The 21598-nt window shown below is 44.8% G+C and overlaps 2 protein-coding genes across 4 annotated transcripts in view; both read left to right on the top strand.

The window, feature by feature from the left end:
• Positions 1-8049: 8049 nt before the first annotated feature.
• CKS2 (CDC28 protein kinase regulatory subunit 2) lies at positions 8050-13264 on the top strand. Its single transcript, XM_037493935.2, has 3 exons — positions 8050-8244; positions 11805-11932; positions 12937-13264. The coding sequence occupies exons 1-3, from the start codon at positions 8186-8188 to the stop codon at positions 12987-12989; spliced, it is 240 nt and encodes a 79-aa protein (XP_037349832.1). The 5' UTR covers positions 8050-8185; the 3' UTR covers positions 12990-13264.
• Positions 13265-14323: 1059 nt separating this feature from the next.
• Positions 14324-21598, top strand: part of SECISBP2 (SECIS binding protein 2) — a 29466-nt gene continuing 22191 nt past the window's right edge. For 2 of the 3 annotated variants that reach the window (XM_037494521.2, XM_037494519.2), the window contains exons 1-4: positions 14324-14402; positions 15139-15284; positions 20524-20773; positions 21007-21130. In XM_037494521.2, the coding sequence (XP_037350418.1) occupies positions 14367-14402; positions 15139-15284; positions 20524-20773; positions 21007-21130 (556 nt within the window). In that variant the 5' untranslated portion in view covers positions 14324-14366. The remainder of the gene's footprint in view (positions 14403-15138; positions 15285-20523; positions 20774-21006; positions 21131-21598) is intronic. The other variant, XM_054689570.1, reaches the window with a different exon arrangement.

The following is a 21598-nucleotide window of genomic DNA, read 5'->3' on the forward strand; positions in this document are numbered from 1 at the left end:
GACATGAGTGATGATTAATGGTTGTATGACCACATAAATGTATTTAAAGTTACAGAACTGTGTAGTTAAAATGGTAAAACTTTATGTTGTGTGCATTTTACCACCACCATCACAAGGAAAGAAATAACAGGAAACAGCAAAAAGAAGACAATATATTGGGCCTCCCCTGGTGGCGCAGCGGTTGAACGCTGGGCTGCAAAGCTGCCTATAGCCTCTGCAGCGCCGGTTCGATCCCCGGCCGCTGGCAGGGGTCCCACATGGCGTGCAGACCTCCACTGTCTCTCCCGCTGCTCCCCTCAGTAGTGTATTTTGTCAGTCTGTCTGTTTTGCTCCCCAATCTGGCTCCTCTCACCCTCCCGTGCTTCTGACTGTGCCCAGTGCTTGTATAAATAAATAAATAAATCTTTAAAAAAAAAAAAAAAAGACAAAATATTGAAGCATTCAAGTCCTTGGTTCCAGTTGCATTCCCCCCACCCTGGGGCATGAAATACCCACTTCTCCAGTTGGCTTCTGTTAGTTGCAACCAAAGTAATTCTAAGAACTCAACTGAGATCATAAGGACATGGAGAATGTGGGCCTATCTCATCATTGAAGTGAGATGATTATAGATGGTAAATAAATGTATAAACAGACAGGGGAGTAGAATTGTCATTCTTTAAGTTCTCTGTGTGGGTCGCCTGGGTCTGCCGGATATAGCTGTAACAGCACTTTTTTGCACAGTGAGTTGGTTGAGTCAGGTGTATAGAATAAGAGATAATAAGTTCCCTAAATTAACCTAGGATAGAAAAAAATGCTTCCCCTGAAAAATAGTTACTGTAATATTGTAGTAACTGAGAGATTGAGCCAGGGAAAACATATTAACACGTCTGCAAGTTGGCACTGCCTGGGTCCTTCTTAGTAACCATGGTAACTACTGATATGTGGGTAAAAATGAAACAAAAAGGCATTAACGTTTAATGCCTATACAGCTAGTTTAATCAGTCTTTGCCTGAACACCAGACATTTTTATAAAAAATAAAAAAAGGAAAGAAAGAATGAATCATAGAATTTTAATGAGGATATTATGAAGAACAACAAAATTGGAAGCTATAGAGAATAAAATGAATGTTTTAACCTTGCAACTAACCAATAATGTGGACTCTGAAGTTCACAAAATTAAAAAAATTCTAAGGAACTGACTCATATAGAACATCTGTGAGGTTGAAGATACTATAATGGGAACAGAAACTGGAAGCTATGCATTAAAATTATGTCTGATCCTTGAAATGGTTGAAGTCTAATACTATGAACTCTGAAGTAATAGTAATAATAATAAAAGAGCCATTTAAAAAAATAGTCCTTACCTCCAAAGGCCTATATCTGAAAACACAATTCTTTTGAGATGCGTCAGGGAATAGTGACATTCTAACTCCTAAATGCAGTGTTGATTTGATTATTCTTTAGTTTTACACATATGTTAAACATTGTCTTTTGCCCCTACAAATTTCAGTCCTGCGTTGTTTAATGATGATAATACATTCTGGGAAATATGTTGTACGGTGACTGTCACTGTGGGAGCATCAGAGTGTAATCACATCAACCTAGATGGCAGAGCCCACCACGCACCCATGCTCCGTGGCCTAGGCTATGGGTACCACCATCATTGACTTGAATGTCATTACGAGGAATGACTATTTCATCCTAAAATTTTAGGTAGGAAAAAAATAGGGAGAAAAAGAAGCCCCTTCCCATTTAAAAACATATGGCCTGTGCCTCAAGCTAATAAAAAGCTAGGGAGAATAAAAGGCTCAGTTCAGAGGAGAAAAAGTCCCATGAGACACCATGATTCTCAGACTCACTAGCAGGGGTTTGATTAAACACACATTGCTGTCCCCCAGCCCCATCAGAGTTTCTGATATAGCGGGTTGCAGGTGGGCCCGAGATGCTGCATGTCCAGCCAGTTTCCAGGTGCTGTTACTGAGGCTCTGGCCTATACCAGGGCTGGAACCTATACCAGGCCTATACCAGGTTCCTGCTTGAACCCCCCATTCTGAAGTCAGTCAGCAGCCCTGTCTTTATTTGTCCCACCCATTTATTGTGGGGCTTCTCCAGGTGCCACAGTGGGCTGATGTCTACTTTCAAAGATAGCAGGGTGGTTTGTGAACGATGAAATTAATAAGTTCTTTTTTTCTCTTGCTCCAAAATTCGTCCCCTCATTTTCTTTTCTGTTTTAAGTTTCACATGTACCCAGTTTACAGGGTCAAATCATTGGAAAATCAAAGATTTAAAAGATTTTCCTCTCTACCAGCATATCAAAGACGCTGTATGTATACTGTGAAAACAAGTACCTTAGTATACCCAAGTTAGACATTCTCTGAAGTTCTTTTTTGGATTCAAGTATGTATTGAGCAAATAACACCAAGTCTGAAATAAGCCTAAATATGACAAGTGAAAGCAGTTAACACTTAATACTAAGCTCAGTGATTCAGATTTTCAGAGTGCTTACTTCTAGGAAGCAAGCATCATTTCCTGGTAAGGATCTTTAATATTGGTTTCCAGAGTAGGTATTCTCTTGTTTTCTACTTTTCCGGCTGCCTGGGAGCCTTCTCCTTCTACCCCTTCTGCCCCCCAACTATCTGGAATGTTTTCTATCTCTGTTAGCTATTTTGATTTGCTAGTTAGTCTAGTGTTTTAACGAGCAAGGTCCATGTTTCAGCATCAGGAAGTTTCCTACTTTTCCAGGTCCCTACTTGTCAGGGCTCTGTCCCTGTCAGTGGCTGGTTTTTGCCTCCCGCCCTGCTGGGGTGTTCCTCATACTCATTGGCTGTGTTCCTCACAGCCATTTGAACTGGGCTGTGCTGTTACTGAGAATCCTCTGAACCTTGCTAAACAGTTGACCCTTGAGATGTGGCATCGGGGGATTATTTACAACAAGGAAAAGAGCAACATTGCCAGGCTTCCTCTACCCTCCAGAGCACTTGTTAGCATTTAGGGAAACACCAGTACCCACACTCTCTCCAAAGCCACCGCCTGGAAACGAAGGAGCAGCAAGCCCTCTCGTGGCTGCTGCTGGAATTGCAGAGGAGAGAGAAGAAGGTATCAAGGATTTCATCCCAAATACAGTTTATAAGTCTTTAGAAAGACAAAGGTGACTGTTTTGCTCTATGTCACTGTCACTGAGCTGACCCCTGCAAACCACTCCACTCAAACCACTGTGGGCACCACTTCAATGTCCTCAGGAGGAGTGAATACCTTCTTTGGGAAGTGGGCTTCTCTTTGTGTTCATATAGGTCTGCATAATTTCCTTTTAAGGTCATACATTATCTGTGAGGCCTTTTCTGGGGCCTGCTGAAAACCAACACCTGCCCACCTATCTGTTTATCATTCACACCAGCAGATTTGATTTCCTCTGACCACACAACCCTACCTGGAGTCACCCTGATAGTTTCTGTGTTTACCGCCAGACAGTCCAGTCAGACAGGAACTGGAAGCTCAGCATGAATAAATCCTTTGTCTGTCTTACCCACTACAGCCCCCCATGTTAGGCCCCTGGCATCCCCAAACAAAAGAACTGAGAGCCCAGTACCCACCCGCCCCCTGCGGGGTGTAGGGTGACCAGTTTGCTAGGGGTTCTCCCTATTTTAGCACTGAAAGCGCCCATCCTAGGATACTCCAGTAACTGGGCTCTATATGTTATCCAGAATGAGCTGGGATGATTAAGACAGGTAATTTTAAATGACACCAAGTGTTCTCTTAATATAAAAGCTTTCTTGGAGTAAAATAATAAGTTTGCAGATTATCCTTCAGGGCTGTTAAAATAAAAGTCTTTGATTATAAAATTAAACGATCTTAGCATATCCATTTGTATTTGTCTTAGCACTTAAAATACATATGCGACACATGGTTGAAAAAAATGGATCACATTGCATTTCCCAGGTATGTTTTCAAATTTATATGTCATTGCAGAAATAATGTGTTACAAACACTGCAGAAATGACTCATTGCTGCTAGGGTTAGAAATTTCCCACTTAAAGTCACTTCAATTCCTAAAATAAGTTTACTCATATGTTTCTTCTACATTTTCCTGATAAAAGTCAAAAAATTGAGTCTACAAGTTTTATTTTCAAAAGTATTCTTTAGCATCTCTCTTCCTCCTCCTCAAAACTGCAGAGAGGAGTAATTATGCATGGACAACAACTAAGCATCACAGGCCTTTAAGATGGGAAGGGCTAGTTGGCCTTCTGTTTTCAAACATTTCCAAAAATAAGCATGCAGTCCCTTTTCAGTGAATTAAAAATGCAACTCTGAGCATCTGAAACTAGTAATTCAGGAACTCTCAGGAAAGGGGGGGGGGGGTCCAGGTTCCCTGCCCTACCCAAGGGAGGGTGGAGCTGTTTTTTATTGGTCTACAATAGTTGACGGAGAATATGAACAGAAAACAAGACTGGCCTTGCAATGAAGAAGTCAAACAGATAAGCAGAATTCATTGGTTTACAGCAGGACTTGCAAACTCTTTCACATCATGGTACAGATAGGACAACAGCCTATTTGCACATAGTGATAGCAGGCATCTTTGTACTACTCCCAATCTTTTTTTTTTAAAGATTTATTTATTTATGCATACAAGAACTGAGGTACAGGACAGAGGTGTGGGGGGTGAGAGGATTCACTGGAGACAGAGTGAAGAACAGAATAGGCGATTTGACTGAAATACACTGCTGAGGGGAGCAGCGGGTGAGACAGGAGTGGTCTGCTGCACCATGGGGGTAGCTCCCTGGCCAGAGATCGAACTCATGTTACAGTAGCTGTGGATTGCTTCAAGGGTTGTGTCTTAACCCCTTGCACCACCAGGGAGGCCCACTACTCCCAATCTTAAAAGAGATGTGTCTAAACTTTTTCCATTAATATGTGTGTGTTTGCTGTAGGGCTCAGGTATGTTGCCTGCATCAACTAAGAAAGTTTCCTCTATTTTGATCATTTTTATTAGAAATCAAGATGTTACTAGATATTTTTTCTGCATCTATTGACATGTAGGGGCCATTGTTCCCTTCTTCATTTATTCACCCTTGCTTTCCCCCTTCCCTTCTGGTAACCACTAATTTGTTTTATAGTGCAAAAGCATATTTTTCTTTGTATTTAATGTTTGTTTTCTCTATGCCAAATGAGTGAAGGCATATGGTGTTTGTCTTTCTCTGTGTGGCATACTTCACTAAGCACAATTCCCTTTAGTTCCACTTTCAGTCACATTCTTGTAAAAGCGAGTTACAGGCCCAAACCAAGGGTGGACCACCTGCTACTGGATGGAGAGAGGTCACCTTGAAAATGACAAGTGTAACAGGGCTGGAGTATTTGTGACAACTTAAAATTTACCCCAAAGAGAGATGTGGTACTTGAAGCATCTAATTTCGCTATTGCAGATATAGCAAGAACAGTAGCCAGTGGTGCTAATGATAGATTCCTAATCTCTTTCAGCTTCTTAAACTTATCAACATAACTAAGTGTCTTAGCAAGCACTCACTCCTCTCTGGGCCAGTCTATTCTAGTTGGTTTCTGAATCTACAGTAACATTTTTTTCTCAATTCTTGATTTTTTAGACAATAAAAATACTAAGTCACTTTATTTCCAATATAAAGTGTTATCAGTTTCTTTCCTTTAGTCAATGCTTTATGAACCCATTTTCTAAAAATTATGAATCATGTTGCTTTTGAGGCTGTCTTTCTTATAAGGACCCTTGTGATAGTGCTGGGCCAACCTTCACAATCCAGGATAATTACCCTGAATAAAAATCCTTAATACATCTGTAAAGTCCCTGTTCCCCATAGAAGGTACCATCTCATGCACAGGGACTAGGGACTAGGACATGGACATCTGTGTGGCCATTTTTTCAACTGCCACATCCCCCCTCCCACATTCACTTCCCACAACTTTCTTCTCCATGACCTCAACACTCTAAACCAAACCCACTCAGCATTCTGTATTTCCTCAGCCTTCACAAGCATCCATCCCTCTATTAGAAAAGCAAAAATATACCATAGTGGCTAAGAGGCTTAACTCTGGAGTCAAGACAGGTTGGATTCAAATTTGCATGTGCACTTACTTGCTATATGGATTTGGACAATTTTTTTAAACCTAGAATCTAAATATTGAATTACAGGGAAAGAAAATTAAATAAAACCACAAGAAAGTAATTACCTACATACATTGAATCAACTGTAGGATGTTCCAAAGGCACAAATACCTGTCTTCTCTGATAAATTCGTATTTAAAAATGTGACTGCTGTTGGCAGTGGAGCAGACTGGATGCAGATTCAAACCAATCAACCAACCGAAAAAGTTCGTATGTGAGGCCACTGGGGAATCTGAACCAGCCAGTGGAGAATAATGAGGAATTTTAAGTAATGACAGTGAGTTGTACACTGAATCCAGAGATGTGCACCAAAGTATTATTTCAGAGTGAAAAGACATTATATTTAAGGTGCTTCAAAGTTATTTTTGGCTGGGGGGGGGGGAATCAACAGAGGAAACAAAACAGGCAAATTGTTGCTGAAGCTGAGTGGTACATGGGAGTTGCTAACACCTGTGTGTGAAATCCTGCACAGTATGTCCGTAAAAACACATTTAAGCAGCTTTTCTTTTCCAGGTTCTGCCATGGAAGCCTTTCCCCAGGTTGTCCTTCTCCACCTCCCTGAAGTGTATTCACTTTTCCCACCACGGCACATAATTACGCCTCTATAGTCAGGCATACATTATTTCTCAAAATTTGGTCTTCGCGTCTTTATCTTGCGGGGGCCGGGGGTCTGGCTTGTGTTGGTTAGCGCGGCGCAAAGGTGTCCTGGGGCGCGTGGGGGACACACCCCACCCCGGCAAACAAGCCACTGCAGCGGCTGCGGGGGCGGGCGAGAAGCCCGCAGGATGCCGCGGACCTAGCGCTGTTCTCGAAGGCGGGGACAGGTGAAGGGGCTCGTCGGGGAGCCGAGGACGAGACGCCGGGTGTGGGGTGCACGTGCGTGTGTTTTGGGGGGCTCTCTTGGCTGCAGTGGCTTGTTTATTTAAGAGCCTTTTATTTGCCCCCTCTCCTATCTTTTGACCCCCCCTTTACCCTCTTCACCCCCCACCCGAGGTGTATCCCACCGGCATTGTGCGGGAACCAACACTGTGCAAACCTCGGCTACAGGCGCGAGGTGGACGGTGTGACCAAAACCGAAAAGCTCCCTCTCCTTGTCCTCGGAAAGCCACCGCCGTCTCCACCCTGGCGTGTTTCCAGGCCGCTTTATTTTGCAGGTACCTGTGTTTAAACTAGGGCTCATCCTAGGCGCCGAGGGAATTTCCCAAGCCCCCGGGACCCCAGCGCCCGGGAGCAACACTGTTCCCGGGGAGCCTCCGCCCGTCGCCTCAGTGCCAGAGAGGGTCGCCCCAGCGGGCCAAGGCCGCGCGCACGCACCGCCCGCCCCCTCCGCCAGCCACTAAGCGCCGCTCTGCCGCGGCTTTCGGTAGCCTCCACGCAGCCGGGCGCCGCACCACACGGACAGTCCCGCGTGCCTCACCCACAAACCCGGCTTCGGGCGGCTGCGGAACCCCACCCCGTCACACTCCCACTCAGGACTCCCTCCACGCCCGCCCCAGCCCGACTCCTCACTCGCCTCAGGGCTCACACACCTGCGCGACCGGGCGCGCCCCAAACTGAGTTTGCGCAACGGCGACCGCTCAGCGAGCGGCCCCGCCTAGGATTCCCCAAACCCCGCGAGATCTCGTTCCTCCCCCAGGTCAGCCGCACCAACGGCTTAGCGGACCTGGAACGTTCTAAAGCCCTGCGCACGCGCTTTGCAGCTTTCAACGCCCCGGCTCCGCCCGTCCTTGACCACGCCCCTTTATCTCAGGATGCTCTCCGCCTCCACGTCATGCCAATCATTCACGTCTTCCCGCTGGCAACCTCGCAACAGGCCTCTCATTCGCTAGTCTTAGGAATGAACGCCTCGGAGAGGCGGCAACGATAGGCTGGAAGTCAGCCCCGCCTTCCCGCTGTATGCGCGGAAGACGATTGGCCGGCACCGCCGTCCAATCAGCGGCGGGCTGTCGGATTCAAACCGGGTTCGTTGGGCCTGTGGTCGGTTGGTCTCAGTCGAGTCGTTGCCTTGGCCCGAGGTGGTCGTGCGGCGCGCTGTGTCCGCTCTTCACGCACCTGTCGCTTCGTCCCCGCCGCCGCAGGATGGCCCACAAGCAGATCTATTACTCGGACAAATACTTCGACGAACACTACGAGTACCGGTAAGCTGCAGGATGGCTCCTCAGCCGCAGCACCGGATGCGGGCTCCGGGCGGTGGGGAGGGGTTGTTGGAGGTCGGATTTGGGCCGAGGTCGCTGTGCTCGGTCCCAGGCTTCGGGCCGGACCGGGGTCGGGGGTCGACTGTGGGGCGGGTGTGAGGGCTTGAGTAGGGGCCGCGGCCATGTCGGGCTCGAAGTTCCTCAGGTCGGGGCTGGGGGCGAGTCCTGGTCGAAGCCCTCGGGCTTTAATCACGTCGGGCCGTGTCGGGGTTCGGTCGGATCGGAAGTGGGGGCCGGGCTTCCTGCCCGTCGGGCCCCCGCCCTTTGTTAGGTGGGTGAGGACGAGGCCGGCGCCAACAGAACGGGCGAGAGGCTGCCACCGCCGGGTTCCCGACCACCGCCGGGGCGCGCTCCGGGATGGGGGCGCCCCCGCAGACGCCCCGGTGCCCCAGGCCCTGCCGCGGAGGGTGTTCGGTGGCCCGTTGACTTGGTCTGTCTCTAGCGTGGAGAGCCTCTTGTCTTGCTCTTGAGGGCGGCGGTGCCAGCACCTACCCTGAGTGGGAACCCCGGGAAATTTTTGGATCGGGATTCGGAAGTGTTCACTGTTAGTGCGCCCTGCGCTCGGAGTGCGGTAGTTAACCGCGGGCCTGGGTGACCCCGGAGGAGAGGACACCCGCCGGCGCCTCAGGTGAGAGTGCGGGTGGCTGCGTGGCTTCCCCGCCTGCCAGCTGACTGGCGCTGTGGCATCTGGGGCTTCAAACCAACGTGGAAAACTGGGTCCGCGGCGGGTGACGGGGAGGAAGCGGCCCCTAACGATCCGGAGCCTCATTGTACGCGGGGACTCCGCTGGGGCGTGGCTTCCGGCCGCCCCTCCCCCCTCCCCGTTGGGGTGCCCGCGACGCTGCATTCTGGGTCGGCGCCGAGAAGTAGGCGGGGCCGAGTAAATGATCTTGTTTTCTGAATTCTCTCCCCTTAGCTTGGATTTACGAGAAAATTACTTGAGGGAGAAAGGACAAAAAGAGGGTGGCCTGCCTCTGTTTATCCCCTGGTGTCAAGGAGGCCTGTCTTCGTTGGAGAAAAATAGGACCTTTTAGGGTAACTTTAAAATTAGTGACACCCTCGTTGTGTTTCATATTCCTAGCTGCAAAAGTTTTCTTCTAACTGTAGGTAAATTTGAAGTCAATCATCTTTTGTACTAGATAGTTCCAGTCATGTCATATATGGGCATAATATTCAACTGTGTGATGTAACCTAAGAGCCCAGCTGGGGATAACCAGTAACGTAAACTCTAAATACCGTTCTAAAATCTGGAACACTACTCTGAAACACTTCTCGCCCCAAGTAGATTATTTTCAAGATGTCTCTTAGGAGTAACATTTTTACTTTTAATATGCTAGCACAATCTTTATAAGCACCGAGTAAGGAAGGCTGTGTTAACATTTTAGCCTGATGAAGTGGATTGTTTGTAGTATAGAAGAAAGTGTTGTCCTAGCCAAGTGATATATTCTAACCCAGTATTAAAGCTGGTCTTCACCAAGTCGTGTTATGAGACAGAATAATAATCTCCTGACATACATTTAAAGGCAAGGCTATACTGATGATAAATCACCGAAGTGTGATTCCAGGATGGTTTGTGTGTGGTGGTATGGCATGCGATATATATACTTCAATGGTTAGTATTTACTTTTGCCAGTATGAAATTACTTGTTGTTTTTCTAAATGAGCTTCAGAACTAAATGGGGTTACATGTAAGGAGTATGCTGGATTGTATGGATTTAAGTTCATAAAAGCTGTGATTTTGTATTTTTAAAAAACCTTTCCACAACTACCTTTCGAATTTGGGACTTCCAGTATTCCCTTAGTAGCTCCTTTACTTATTTTTGGCCTTCTTGACACTCTCCACCCCCCCCCCCACCACCCCCCATGCCCTATGGTACTGAAATACTGAATTTGGGAAATAATTTATGTGGATATACATTACAAAGCTAGTTAGCATTAATCTTTTTGAGACTAATCAGTTGTGGTAGAAGGTAGAAATAAGATAACAGTGTATTAGTAGAGCCTTAAGAGTTTATGCAGCAACTATGACATTATAATTTGACTTGGTGACCTCCTGGCAATCTAGCAACATAAACAATTTTTCTAAGGCTCCATGTTGTCCTGCAATAATACTAAATTGGTACTTAATTAACTAACCTCAGACTCAAACCCGTAGGTTGATGACAGCTTATGCTAATAATAGGTTACAGGTTTTGTTACCCTCTATGCCAGAAATTGCGGCCAGGTTGTACTTTTTTCTCATTCTGTAGCCTCACAGATAATTCATACTGGAAAAAGGTCTGGGTGGTGGTTATGGATGTTTCTGTATAAAACTGTTAAACTGCCACTAGAAATGGTAAAAAATGGGTCTGGGGATTAAGGGGTTACCAATATGTTTTCAATAATTACAGAAATCTAAAATTGTACATATTCTTGATTTGGCATAGAAGAATATTACATGTCTTCTAAGAAACTTAAGTTTTGGACATAGGTCAGTAACTTAATGGTTGAAGATACATATGTATTCGTAATCACTGGGGTTTTTAAAAATATTTATTTATGCATACAAGAACTGGGGTACAGGCCAGAGGTGCAGGGGGTGAGAGGATTCACCAGAGACAGAGTGGGGAGGAGAACAGGTAAACTGAAATACACCGCTGAGGGGAGCAGCAGACCAGGCAGGAGAGGTCTGTTGTGCCATGTGGGTAGCTCCCTGGCTGAGGGGGTAGTGGGGGGATGTATGACTGCAGAGACTGCGGACAGCTTCATAGTGCTATTCTTAACCCCTTGTGCTCCAGGGAGGCCCTGCAATTACTGTTTTTTAGTAAAAATTTTGAACAAAATACAAAGCATAAAGCAAATTCTGGCGTATACAAGAATTTGTATCTACTATAAGTCTAATGTTGAATAAAGAAATCCAAATTTGGATTTTTCTGTCTTGTGCAAAAGGCTCTAAAGGGTTAGGATCATAGTCAGGGGCTATCTTCAGTTTGCGTTCCATTCTTTGGTCCTGGATGTCTTTTCTAGCTTCCTGATCAGAGCCAGTAGGAAGGAGAAAAAGAAGAGTCAGTCATGTTTCTTCTGAAGACCTTTTCCACAAGTTGCATGTTTTCTGCTTGTATCCTGTTAGCTTCAATTTAGTCACATGACCCAAAGTAGCTGCAGGAAGTTTTGGGTAACTGTGTGCCCAATTTAGTTTTGGGGGTTCTATTCCTAAAGATGATTGAGACCACTAATAAGCAGTCTTTGTTGGGGAAACAGAAAAAGTTAATACTAATAAGATAGCCTTCTGCATTTGAATTGCATAGCATTAATTTTCTAATTTGAAGCCATCGAGAATCAGAATTAAGGATGGTAATCTTCAAGAGTGACACCAGCTATAATATGACAAATAGAATTGCTTTAAAGAATTGTTTTGAGGACAAAAAGCTCAAATTTTAAATAGCCCAAAGATGCCTTCATAATCATAAATGTACAAAACACATATTTATGCAGAGCACAAATGCTTGATGTCTTTTTGACAGGCATGTCATGTTACCCAGAGAACTTTCCAAACAAGTACCCAAAACCCATCTGATGTCTGAAGAGGAATGGAGGAGACTCGGTGTCCAACAGAGTCTAGGCTGGGTTCATTACATGATTCATGAACCAGGTAAGTTGCTATTTAGCATGCAGCATTAGCTGACCCAAAATAGAAGTATATATTTAGAATGCTGGTGTGTCCCCTCTTTGAAAACTAAGAACTTGTTTAAAGAAGTGTTTTTAAGTTTTGTGCTTAGAAATTAATGCAATTGTCTTCCTTTAGTCTTTACTATTAAAGGACAATGGTATGTACCATTTAAAATTTAGTAACAGCTTGTGAACTCACATGTGCTGTCTTTTTCATGCATTAGGAGTACTCATGCATAAAGTGGTGTTATTAGCCTGAAGGATTTTTAGATGCTAGATAGTAAAATACACCAAAAATTTCTGGAATTTATTCTTTTGGGTTATCAATAAATCTTAAGGGATTTAGAATGCTTTGAACAAAAATTAGAAGTCGTACAGTAGAAGCTGACTGAGTTAGGTGGAGCTAAAGCTATCTTGCTTTCTACTCTTGTTAAAGAAAAGCGGCAGCATCAAAAACTTAAAGAAACATAACTTTCTTGGAATTGGGGGTGTGTGTTTGTATTGGAGTTTAAAAAGGTCTTTCTCGAGATAATACAAAGCAACTGAGGAACGTAACTAGATTCCTGGTCCCTACCTACTGATGTAGTCTACAGGGAGAGGCCCATGGGACCTTCATTTTCCCAGCTGTTGGCTTTTCAATGAGGTGTTAGATATCTTCCCGAGGAAAATATAACTTATAACTACCTCTTTACTTTTCACTGGGATTAAGATTCTAAATGTAGAAATCATTCCTTGAAGTAGCTTCTCTACTTAACTATTCTTTTTCAAAGGTGGGTAAAACCTGGCAAAATATTCTGATTGTCAGATTGTTTTCTTCTGCATACTGTTGGCATTGACATTGAAGCTACCTCAAATAAGTATTTTAACTGACCATAGATTTTACTTTATTTTTGGATTGGTTGAAAATTCTTTCAATTTTTGAATGAGTTGAAAATTGACCATATTATATACTAAAATGATTTTTTTTTTTTAATTTTCTTTCCACAGAACCACATATTCTTCTCTTTAGACGACCTCTTCCAAAAGATCAACAAAAATGAAGTATATCTGGGATCGTCAAATTCAATCTTTCAAATTTAATGTATATGTGTATATAAGGTAGTATTCAGTGAATACTTGAAAAATGTACAAATTGTTCATCCATACCTGTGCATGAGCTGTATTCTTCACAGCAACAGAGCTCAGTTAAATGCAACTGCAAGTAGGTTACTGTAAGATGTTTAAGACAAATTTCTTGTAGTCAGTTCTCTTAATATAAGTGCCTGTTTGATTTTACCTGTTACTTTTGTTAAATAAAGTTTGTATGTTGCATTTATCACTGAAGTTACTGAGGTTTATTTTCTTAAGATTGATTTGTGACTTGAGGTTGCTCTAGTCCTGAGGTAATAAATTTACTTTAAAGAAATATTAAATGGGCTTAAAATAGCTCAGTGTGATGAGAATACCATTTAATTAGGAAGAGACCAGAGATAAATTTAATGGAACATAAAGCCCTAGTCTGGTAGTTCTGTAGAGAAAGGGGTGCCTTCACATTGGGAGCACAATACTGAGAGTAGTGATGAACACTAGCCTCAGCCCCTGATCCCCAGAGACCCATCAGCTAGAGCTGCTTCTAGGATCAGCAATCCAAAGATGGCAGGACTGTTTTACATAAACTTAATTGCTTTTGGAGTCGACCCTAAAGAAACCAGAGGGGGGACCCTCTAGCACTGATTACTGCCCAAACTCCTAGCACTCTTGAGGTTTGGGTGTGTCCAGGCATGGTTAGTCAACCTACGGGCCCGCCCAGGGATCCATGGAATAGAGCTGGAGGGGTCTGCATTTCCTGACTCATCACCTGGTAGTCACTCAACCGATGGCCATGGGCAAGAAGAGGAAACTTACATTTATTCTCCAGCCTACAGTTTTCGCCCACACTGGTCAACCTTCAATCCATCTGGCCCCTGTATCCTCTGTCCCTCCCCACATCACGTCCTGCATCACGCCTTGTGCACTTTTGCACCGCCACCTTTCCCAGTGTTCTAATGGGCGGGGTAGCGGGGTGCTGGAAGGGACCTAGCAGTTACGAAATTTTCTGCTAGGTTAGTAGCCGAGTCCCAATCCCCAGGTCTGTAGCGTCTCCACAGACCCTCTCCTTGCCGGCCCGCAATTGGACAACGTCCGCTGCCTTCGTAGCGACCACTCAATAACCCCACCGGGCGCTGCTCTTAACGGAGTCACTGCGCAGGCCCAGAGCTGCTTCCGCCTCCCTCGCTTCCGCCGGAAGTGGGGTGGATCGGGTCGCGTTTCTGTGACGCACATCCTGGCGTCGGCTCCGAAGGCGGAACCGTGGGGACGAAAAGCGCCGCGGCTCTGTCCCGCCAGCCTCCTGGGCCGCTACTGGGCTCCCCGGCTGGGACTCCTCCGAGCCGTCCGCCATGGCCTCGGAGAGGCCGCGGGAGCCCCCAGGCGAGGTGAGGACGTCGGCGTGGGCCGGAGACTGAGTGGGCACGGCGCGGGGCGGCGGGCGGGCGTCCGCTAACTGAACCCCGGGGCGCGCCTTCACTGCCACGGGGAAACGCGGTGAGGAAAGCTCTTGTCGGGGGACCCTGGCTGGTCTCGAGGCTGCGGGCGCTTGTGGCCATACCCGGGAGCAGAGCCTGTTAAATCTCTGCGCGCGAAGCGCTTTGCGTGACCGCCAGATGGAGCCCTGGTGACCGCGCAAATGGTGTTGAGGCGAATTAAAAACACCTGGGTATGAAATTACAAAGGTAAATTTCCCGATAGGGTCTGAAAACTAAACTAAAAGTCAAGAACAAGGGTTACAGTTAAGCATTTCTCGGGTATATTTGCCCACAGTTCCTCGGTTTTCCCTAACTAACGTAGACACAGGTGAAATAAAATTAAGGTATCATTGTCAGTTGTGGTCCTAACTATTGCTATATAATCTGGGTTTGAATTTTTCTTCCACGTTAATTGCTTGCCCGCATTTTTCACTTTTAATATTTCATAACTACTTTTTCTAGTAAAAAGCATTTAGGGAGAAATTGAGCAAAATAATTTTTGTCTTTATTAGGCAGAAGTATTTGAACAACCACAGCATTTTGGGATTGCTGGAACTCAGCGACTCTCTTGGGAGTGGGAGGTGGTTTGCTTATATTTGGTTGATCTCAAAATGTATGTAGCCAGAACCCCTTTTTTTCCCCTCAGGGTATCAAGTTGTCAGCAGATGTGAAACCGTTTGTCCCCAAATTTGCTGGGCTCAGTGTGGCATGGACAGAGTCTTCAGAAGCTCGTGTGTTGCCTAGCTGTGCAGCCCCATACTATCCCTGTGTTCAGGAACTACCGGTGCCTGAGTATGTATCCAAAAGGTCTTGATTACCGGGGGACTGTAATACCTGAGAGTGCTCAGAGCAACTAGACAATGTACTCCTCAGGCAGGAATGTTCTGAGCCAGCAGCACAACTTAGCCATGTCCTGAAAACTGGAGCTTCAACTCTCCTTTTTCCTTACTCACCTGATTATTTTAGGCAAAGAATATGTAGAGACTGCATTGCACTAATTAGTGGGAAATGCACTTTCAGGGTTCATTTGTTCATGCCGTTTAAAACTTTATTAAATATCTGATGGGAGAGATGAAATGACACAATGGTCTGGCGAGGAAGTGGGGCAGACAAAAGGCCAAAGAAATATCCTGCTTTTGTTTTTGGTTTAACATTTAAAAATCTTTCTCAGGATTAGTGGTGGCTGGCAAACATACCTGCCTCTTGGTGGTTAATTCTTTGGAAGTTGCTGGATTTTGCTCTTGGCTGTTTTACTTTATTACTTAAGGAGATGTAGTCCACAGATTCTGGTTATAAATGCTTTAAAATGTGAATTGAAAGAGGCTTATGATGGCCTTTAAATTTGCTTTATTCTTTTACAGATTTGTTTAGGCATTGGCAAAATGGTTTTCATTATTAGCTGAATTTAGAAAAACATTGTTAAGTATATAATTGTGTAGGTTACTTGCAGATTAGTTTTTGAGATATGTATGACTTTCATGCTTAGTTAAAAATCCTTGTATTTATATTCCTTTGATATAGATCAAACATGGTGTTGGTTTTTTTCTTCATACCTGTATGTTGTGGTGGGAAATAGTTTATACTTCATATGCATTCTTGAATTGTATTCACAAGAATGAAAACCTTAGGGCCTCCCCAGTGGTGCAGCGGTTGCGCGCTGGGTTGCGAAGCTGCCTGAAGCCTCCGCGGCGCCGATTCGATCCCCAGCCACTGGAGGAGGGTCCCGCATGGTGCACAGACCTCTCCTGCCACCCGCTGCTCCCCTCAGCAGTGTACTTCGGTCCTTCTGCCTGCTCTGCTCCCCGCTCTGGCTCTGGTGAATTCTCTCACCCTCCCGTGCTTCTGACTGTACCCAGTGCTTGTATAAATAAATAAATAAATCCTTAAAAAAAAAAAAAGAAAGAAAACCTTATAGCATAAGAAAATCAAAGAGTTGTCTGGCATATGTAGGAGAAACTGAATATTATTTTTATTTTTTGACAAAAATTAAAGTACTGCCTGTGTGTATTGAAGGTTTTTGGTAGACATACCCAAGTTTTCCACCACAATTCTACTCTCTGTAAATGGTTGGCATGGGTCCCATTTGAGTTCCTTGCATGAGGTGACTCACAAAAACAATATGTATATCACTCAGTGGCAAGGACTATAAGGCGTCTGCCAGGTGGGATTCCAGTTATCTAAAATAAAGGTAGAAGACATTCCGGTAGCTTAAGCAGTCTCCTGGCAGTGACCTGAACCGAGAGCACTCTGACGCTTATGGGTGCACTGTGCTTAGTTTCAAATTTTCATTTCTTAAGCCCTTATTCTTTTTTAGCTTTGACTGTTATATGTTGTGTATAACCATGAAAAAGATTGGTTTATGATATTCCTGCCTGGAAAGAAACCCAGGATAAAGGAAGCATGAAACCAAAAGTTAGAAGGGACGAGAGCCTTGAAAATGAAAAGGAAATGGCGAGAGTCTACGTAGTTGAAAGTTGATTAGTCTGTTCTTAGGTAGGACTTTCATCTTTACAGTCAGAGTCACGGAAATGGAAATCTCTTGCTGCTATGAAAAAGTGGGGTAGAATTTTCCTTAACAAACATATTTCTTCTTTGTTATTTGTTCTGCTCTAGCAATCTAATTCTGTATGTCCTCGTCCCATACCTTCACTAAAAGAGGGTAGACACTTTTACAGAATCCTTGCACACACGGTACACTAACAGTGCCCTGAAAGGGACTCATTTGTTTATTTGGAGTTAATTATTGAAAGGAAAGTATTAGATGCTAAGTGGGGGAAGACTGTCCCATGAGTTTACTTCCCTTTTTCTCTCACACGGATTTGTACTTACGGAGAGAAAAGAAAATGTCCCAATCTTCTCCAGAGTGATGTTAGAGAAGAAAAATGTCGGTGGAAGGATTCTGATACATAGACTTTGCGGTGTTTGGGAAGCACTGATTATTTATTAGTGTAATGAGCAAAGGGCTATGCAAATATACTTCTTGCTTTGTGACAAACCCTGTGCAGCACACATTTGAGGTTTGTGAGTTAGGTTTGGGTATTGCTACATGTATTCATGTCTTTCATGCAGGCTACAGTCCATGATATTGGTAAAGAGATGAAGGTTATTTTTCTCACTGAAGCAACAGCCTAGGAATGTTTGTCCCAAGTTACTCAGCTCAGCAGCACTGGAACTAGAATTAGCATTTAGTTCTGTCCTGAGTTCAGTTATATTCCCCAAATCTGCTGTTGCTGTTGGCAAGTTTGTTGAGCATTTTCACCATCTTGGAATTTACTGTAGAAATTTCACAGTGCACTGGTAGGTGCTTTCAGTTGTAGCCTCCCAGCTGTGAGGACTAGCATTCTTCAGCAGAGGAGGGCCTCCCGCTGCAGGCTTTGGGGTAGTTCAGTGGGTGGAGGAGTGACTGGATCCCTGAGAGGTGCTGACCTGACCTCAGGGACCAGTGCAAGATGATGTTGTAGACAGCTGAAGACTAAGTACCAGCTGTTTGGGATGGCGGCTAGTAGATTGAAAGCCTAGATGGAGCAGCTGAAACATTTAGGTTTGCTTGGGTGGGAAATAGGGAACTTTTGGTGGTGTTTTGAATGGGGTCATGATAATTGCACGTTGATTCCAGTTAGGTTTGAAGGGTAAAGGGCTTGAAGGCTTTGACCGCCAGGCACTGGAAAGAGAAGAAAATGCAAGGAGACCTGCTGCAGGAAAAATGGACATCTTGGTTGTCCATCTGGAATTCGGCAGCAAAGATGCATTGGGGTTTCCAGTAGATATCATGGACGGCATTGAATGTCATTATGACACCACAAATGTGAAGTGGGGCTGGTTTGGGGACCATGTGTTACGGCTGAACTCATATGTATGGGATGGGGGAAGAGTGAACAATGCAGAGTACATGACGTGTGAGTTGGAGATAGAGGCCAGGAGTTGGTGAAGGTGCTGGATTGCAAGTGTCTGAATTTCTAAGAACAGTAGAAGATTTGAACTCAGAATGACTGACAGGCGGAGTGGAGTGGCGGCCAGACCACGGAAGAGCAAAACCAAGGAGAGACCAGATTTGCAAGTCCAGGCCAGGGAAGCTTCCCAGTGACATGACAGTAGGACCAGACCTGGCAGCTGCCATGCAGAAGGGTGACTTAGCTGACAGGAAGGAAGTCCTAGGACACTTGGGGACTATTTTAGGACTGGGGAAGCAGAAGTGGAGCCAGAGATCAGTGGGTGTTGTGCACATGCCCGGGGAACTTAGCTGTAGGAGGTGACTGCTGACATCAGAGGGGGGAGCCAAGTCTCCAGACCAGTATGAATGAGAGAGGTGACGACAATCTTCAAAACCACTTCTGGATCCTGCCCTCATTTTCTTCTTCACATCAGTTTCGTTGGTGTCCTCATTCATTTTTGGATTTGTGAGATCACCTTTCTTTTTTTGCTATTGGCCATTCTTTTGTGAAGAACAGATTTTTTACCTTCATCTGCTCCTTATTAGACTTTCTGAGCATCAAACATAAGAAAATGGGGTTTCACCTCTAGGGTTACTGCCTGGACAGCTTTGACTCCTCTTTGGAGAGTAGCACTAGGCCATGGGCAAAACCAGTGAAAGGATTTGATTTGATTACTTTTTTTTTTTTTTTTAAAGAAAGATCAGTTTTTAAAGATTTATTTATTTATACAAGAACTGGGGTACAGGCCAGAGGTGCAGGAGGGTGAGAGAATTCACCAGTGACAGAGCGGGGAGCAAAACAGGCAGACAGATCGAAGACCCTATTGGGGGGAGCAAAGGGCGAGGCAGGAGAGGTCTGCTGCGCCATGTGGGTTTCTCCCTGGTCAGCCGGGAATCAAACCCGCACTGCAGAGGCCGCAGACAGCTTCACAGCATGGTGCTCACCCTGCTGCGCCACTGGAGAGGCCCTGATTTGATTCTCAATGAGGTGTATTTCATTACTAGAGTTGCCTATAAGTAAAGGTACTGCAAAATACAGATTTACTATAAAACATTGTGAATTAATGTGCATAGCTGGTAGTCTGTAATTACATACTGCATGGAAGCGAGAGCAGTGAATTTTCCTGTGTGCCTGTGTGCGTGCCTCTCAGACCTGGAGATGATCACTGCCCTCACCCCCCTTGGCAGGTTCACACTCGCTTCCAGGTAGAATTAGACGCCCCCAGTCAGAAGTACCTGTGCCCACATATCCTTTTGTTCACACACTGGGAGATCACAGTGTGTGTCTTCTGATTAGCTCTGAACTTTCCTGCCTTTCAGTGGACCAGTATACTTTGGGATTTCACTCATTTGCTACAGAAAGTTTTTCATCTCTGAAATTTATGAAAACAACTACTTGGTACTTATTTGTGGGAATATAAAGGCTATGGTTTGTATTTTAACTCAGCTGCTCAGCATTTCATTTTATATTAGTTTCCACTGAAAAATGGTTGAAACCTCAACTGCATACGGTATTTACCCAAAAATAAAATCAGAATGAAATTATATTTTGGTTTAGTCTAGCAGCTTGAGCAAATTGAGGTGGCGGCCGTGTTCACAGGGTCTGTCTTCTCAGTAGGCTGTGCAGTCCCTGGGCCATTTGGTGCACAGTGCCCCCCTGCAGTTCCGACCTGCCAGTCAGCAGGCCCAGGATGGGTGGTGGACTGGAGAAGGCCAGCCAGGTGGAGATGAGATTTGGGCAGCAGGGCCTCTGTGAAAGCCCCCTCTGGAAGAGACTGCTCTGGATGACCCTTTTGGCCAGGGTTGCTAGGAGGGACTTTCCCAGATATGACAGCCTGAGTGTGAAAAGCTGCCGGGGCTTCCTCCAGGCTCCTGTCTCCGTGATGCAGTCTTGTCATGGATGTTCTGGTTTGGGAGTGAAAACTGAATTAGGTCAGCATTTTTCTTGCAGGCAAAGCATGTTAGAGGCTATATTTGGCTTGTAGAGCTACTTCACTGCTAGAATGCACAGCCTCAAAAATAAGAGTTTAAATTAGGTTATTACAATATATTAAGCTCCTGGCTATGAAATCTGCACCTAAATTTCACCCTTTTATTTAGACTGAAACTCTATACTGAAGATAGGACCTTTGGAGCGTCATCTTTTCCACCTCAGTATATACCTTCCGAGATGGCGCTTCAGCCCTATGCCTACCCTCCCTACACCCTTGAGTCTACACAGAATGGCTGCCCAGTGCCCGGCTCCCAGTATGATTACAGCCAGCCCCATGGTTACCGAGGCTTTCAAATGGTGAAGCCACGCCATGAGCACATGTGCCCCCTCCCACAGGACTCGAAAGCTCTCTTTAAGGTCAGTGAATGCTGTGGTTTTGTTGGCACTTTCACCATTTAAAATGTAAAGAACTGGTTAATTCTTGCATGCTATTTAAGTTGTCTATTTTGTGGTATTTAAGATTTTACTTGGTCTAATCCTTTTGAAAGTTCTAAGGTGAATTGTGAATACTTACAAATTTGCTGTTTTAACCCTTTTTTATGTAGAGGTAGTTTTTTTAATTGAAGAGACTTTTTTTTTCTTTTCTGCAGAAAAAAACATATGATGAGCAAAAGTTTGAAACTAAGAAGGCTGATGGAGCTATATCATCTGATATGAAATCAGTTAAAAGTTCCCATCCTATGTCCACTCATGCTGAAAATAGTTTGAAATCAGGTAAAAATAGCAGTCTGCAGTGTTGTGTCTTCCTGCCTCCTGCACCCCAGAACTGTACCATTCTCTTTGCAACTCTCTGTGAACTTAATTGTCGGAAGAGCTGAGACCCTCAGACTCCATGTGGGATCCTGGAAACCTCTCCTCTGTGGAGGGACCTGCTATGTATGGGTTTTGTGATGTCCCCTTAGTGTGTATTACCTTATTTTTTGCAAGAACCTTTCTGAGGCTACATAGCAAGCAAGTGACAACCACACACCTCAGGAGTGTGCTTAAATACAAGCAAGTCACAACTGTATTCTTCCTATTGCATTTGACCTTGTTCCTTCTTGAAATTGCTTTTGTGTAGTTCTGTTAGGAAACTTTCTAATGGGTGGGAGAGTTTGTGGTTTGAATCCCATCCTTAATGCCACATTTGGGGCAGTGTAGGTAATCCAGGACACCATTTTCGTTCATGACAAAGGTCATGTC

This window comes from Talpa occidentalis, unplaced genomic scaffold (genome assembly GCF_014898055.3).
Source record: "Talpa occidentalis isolate TD23 unplaced genomic scaffold, MPIMG_talOcc4v2.1 talOcc4.7, whole genome shotgun sequence".
In the NCBI taxonomy this organism is placed as follows: domain Eukaryota; kingdom Metazoa; phylum Chordata; class Mammalia; order Eulipotyphla; family Talpidae; genus Talpa; species Talpa occidentalis.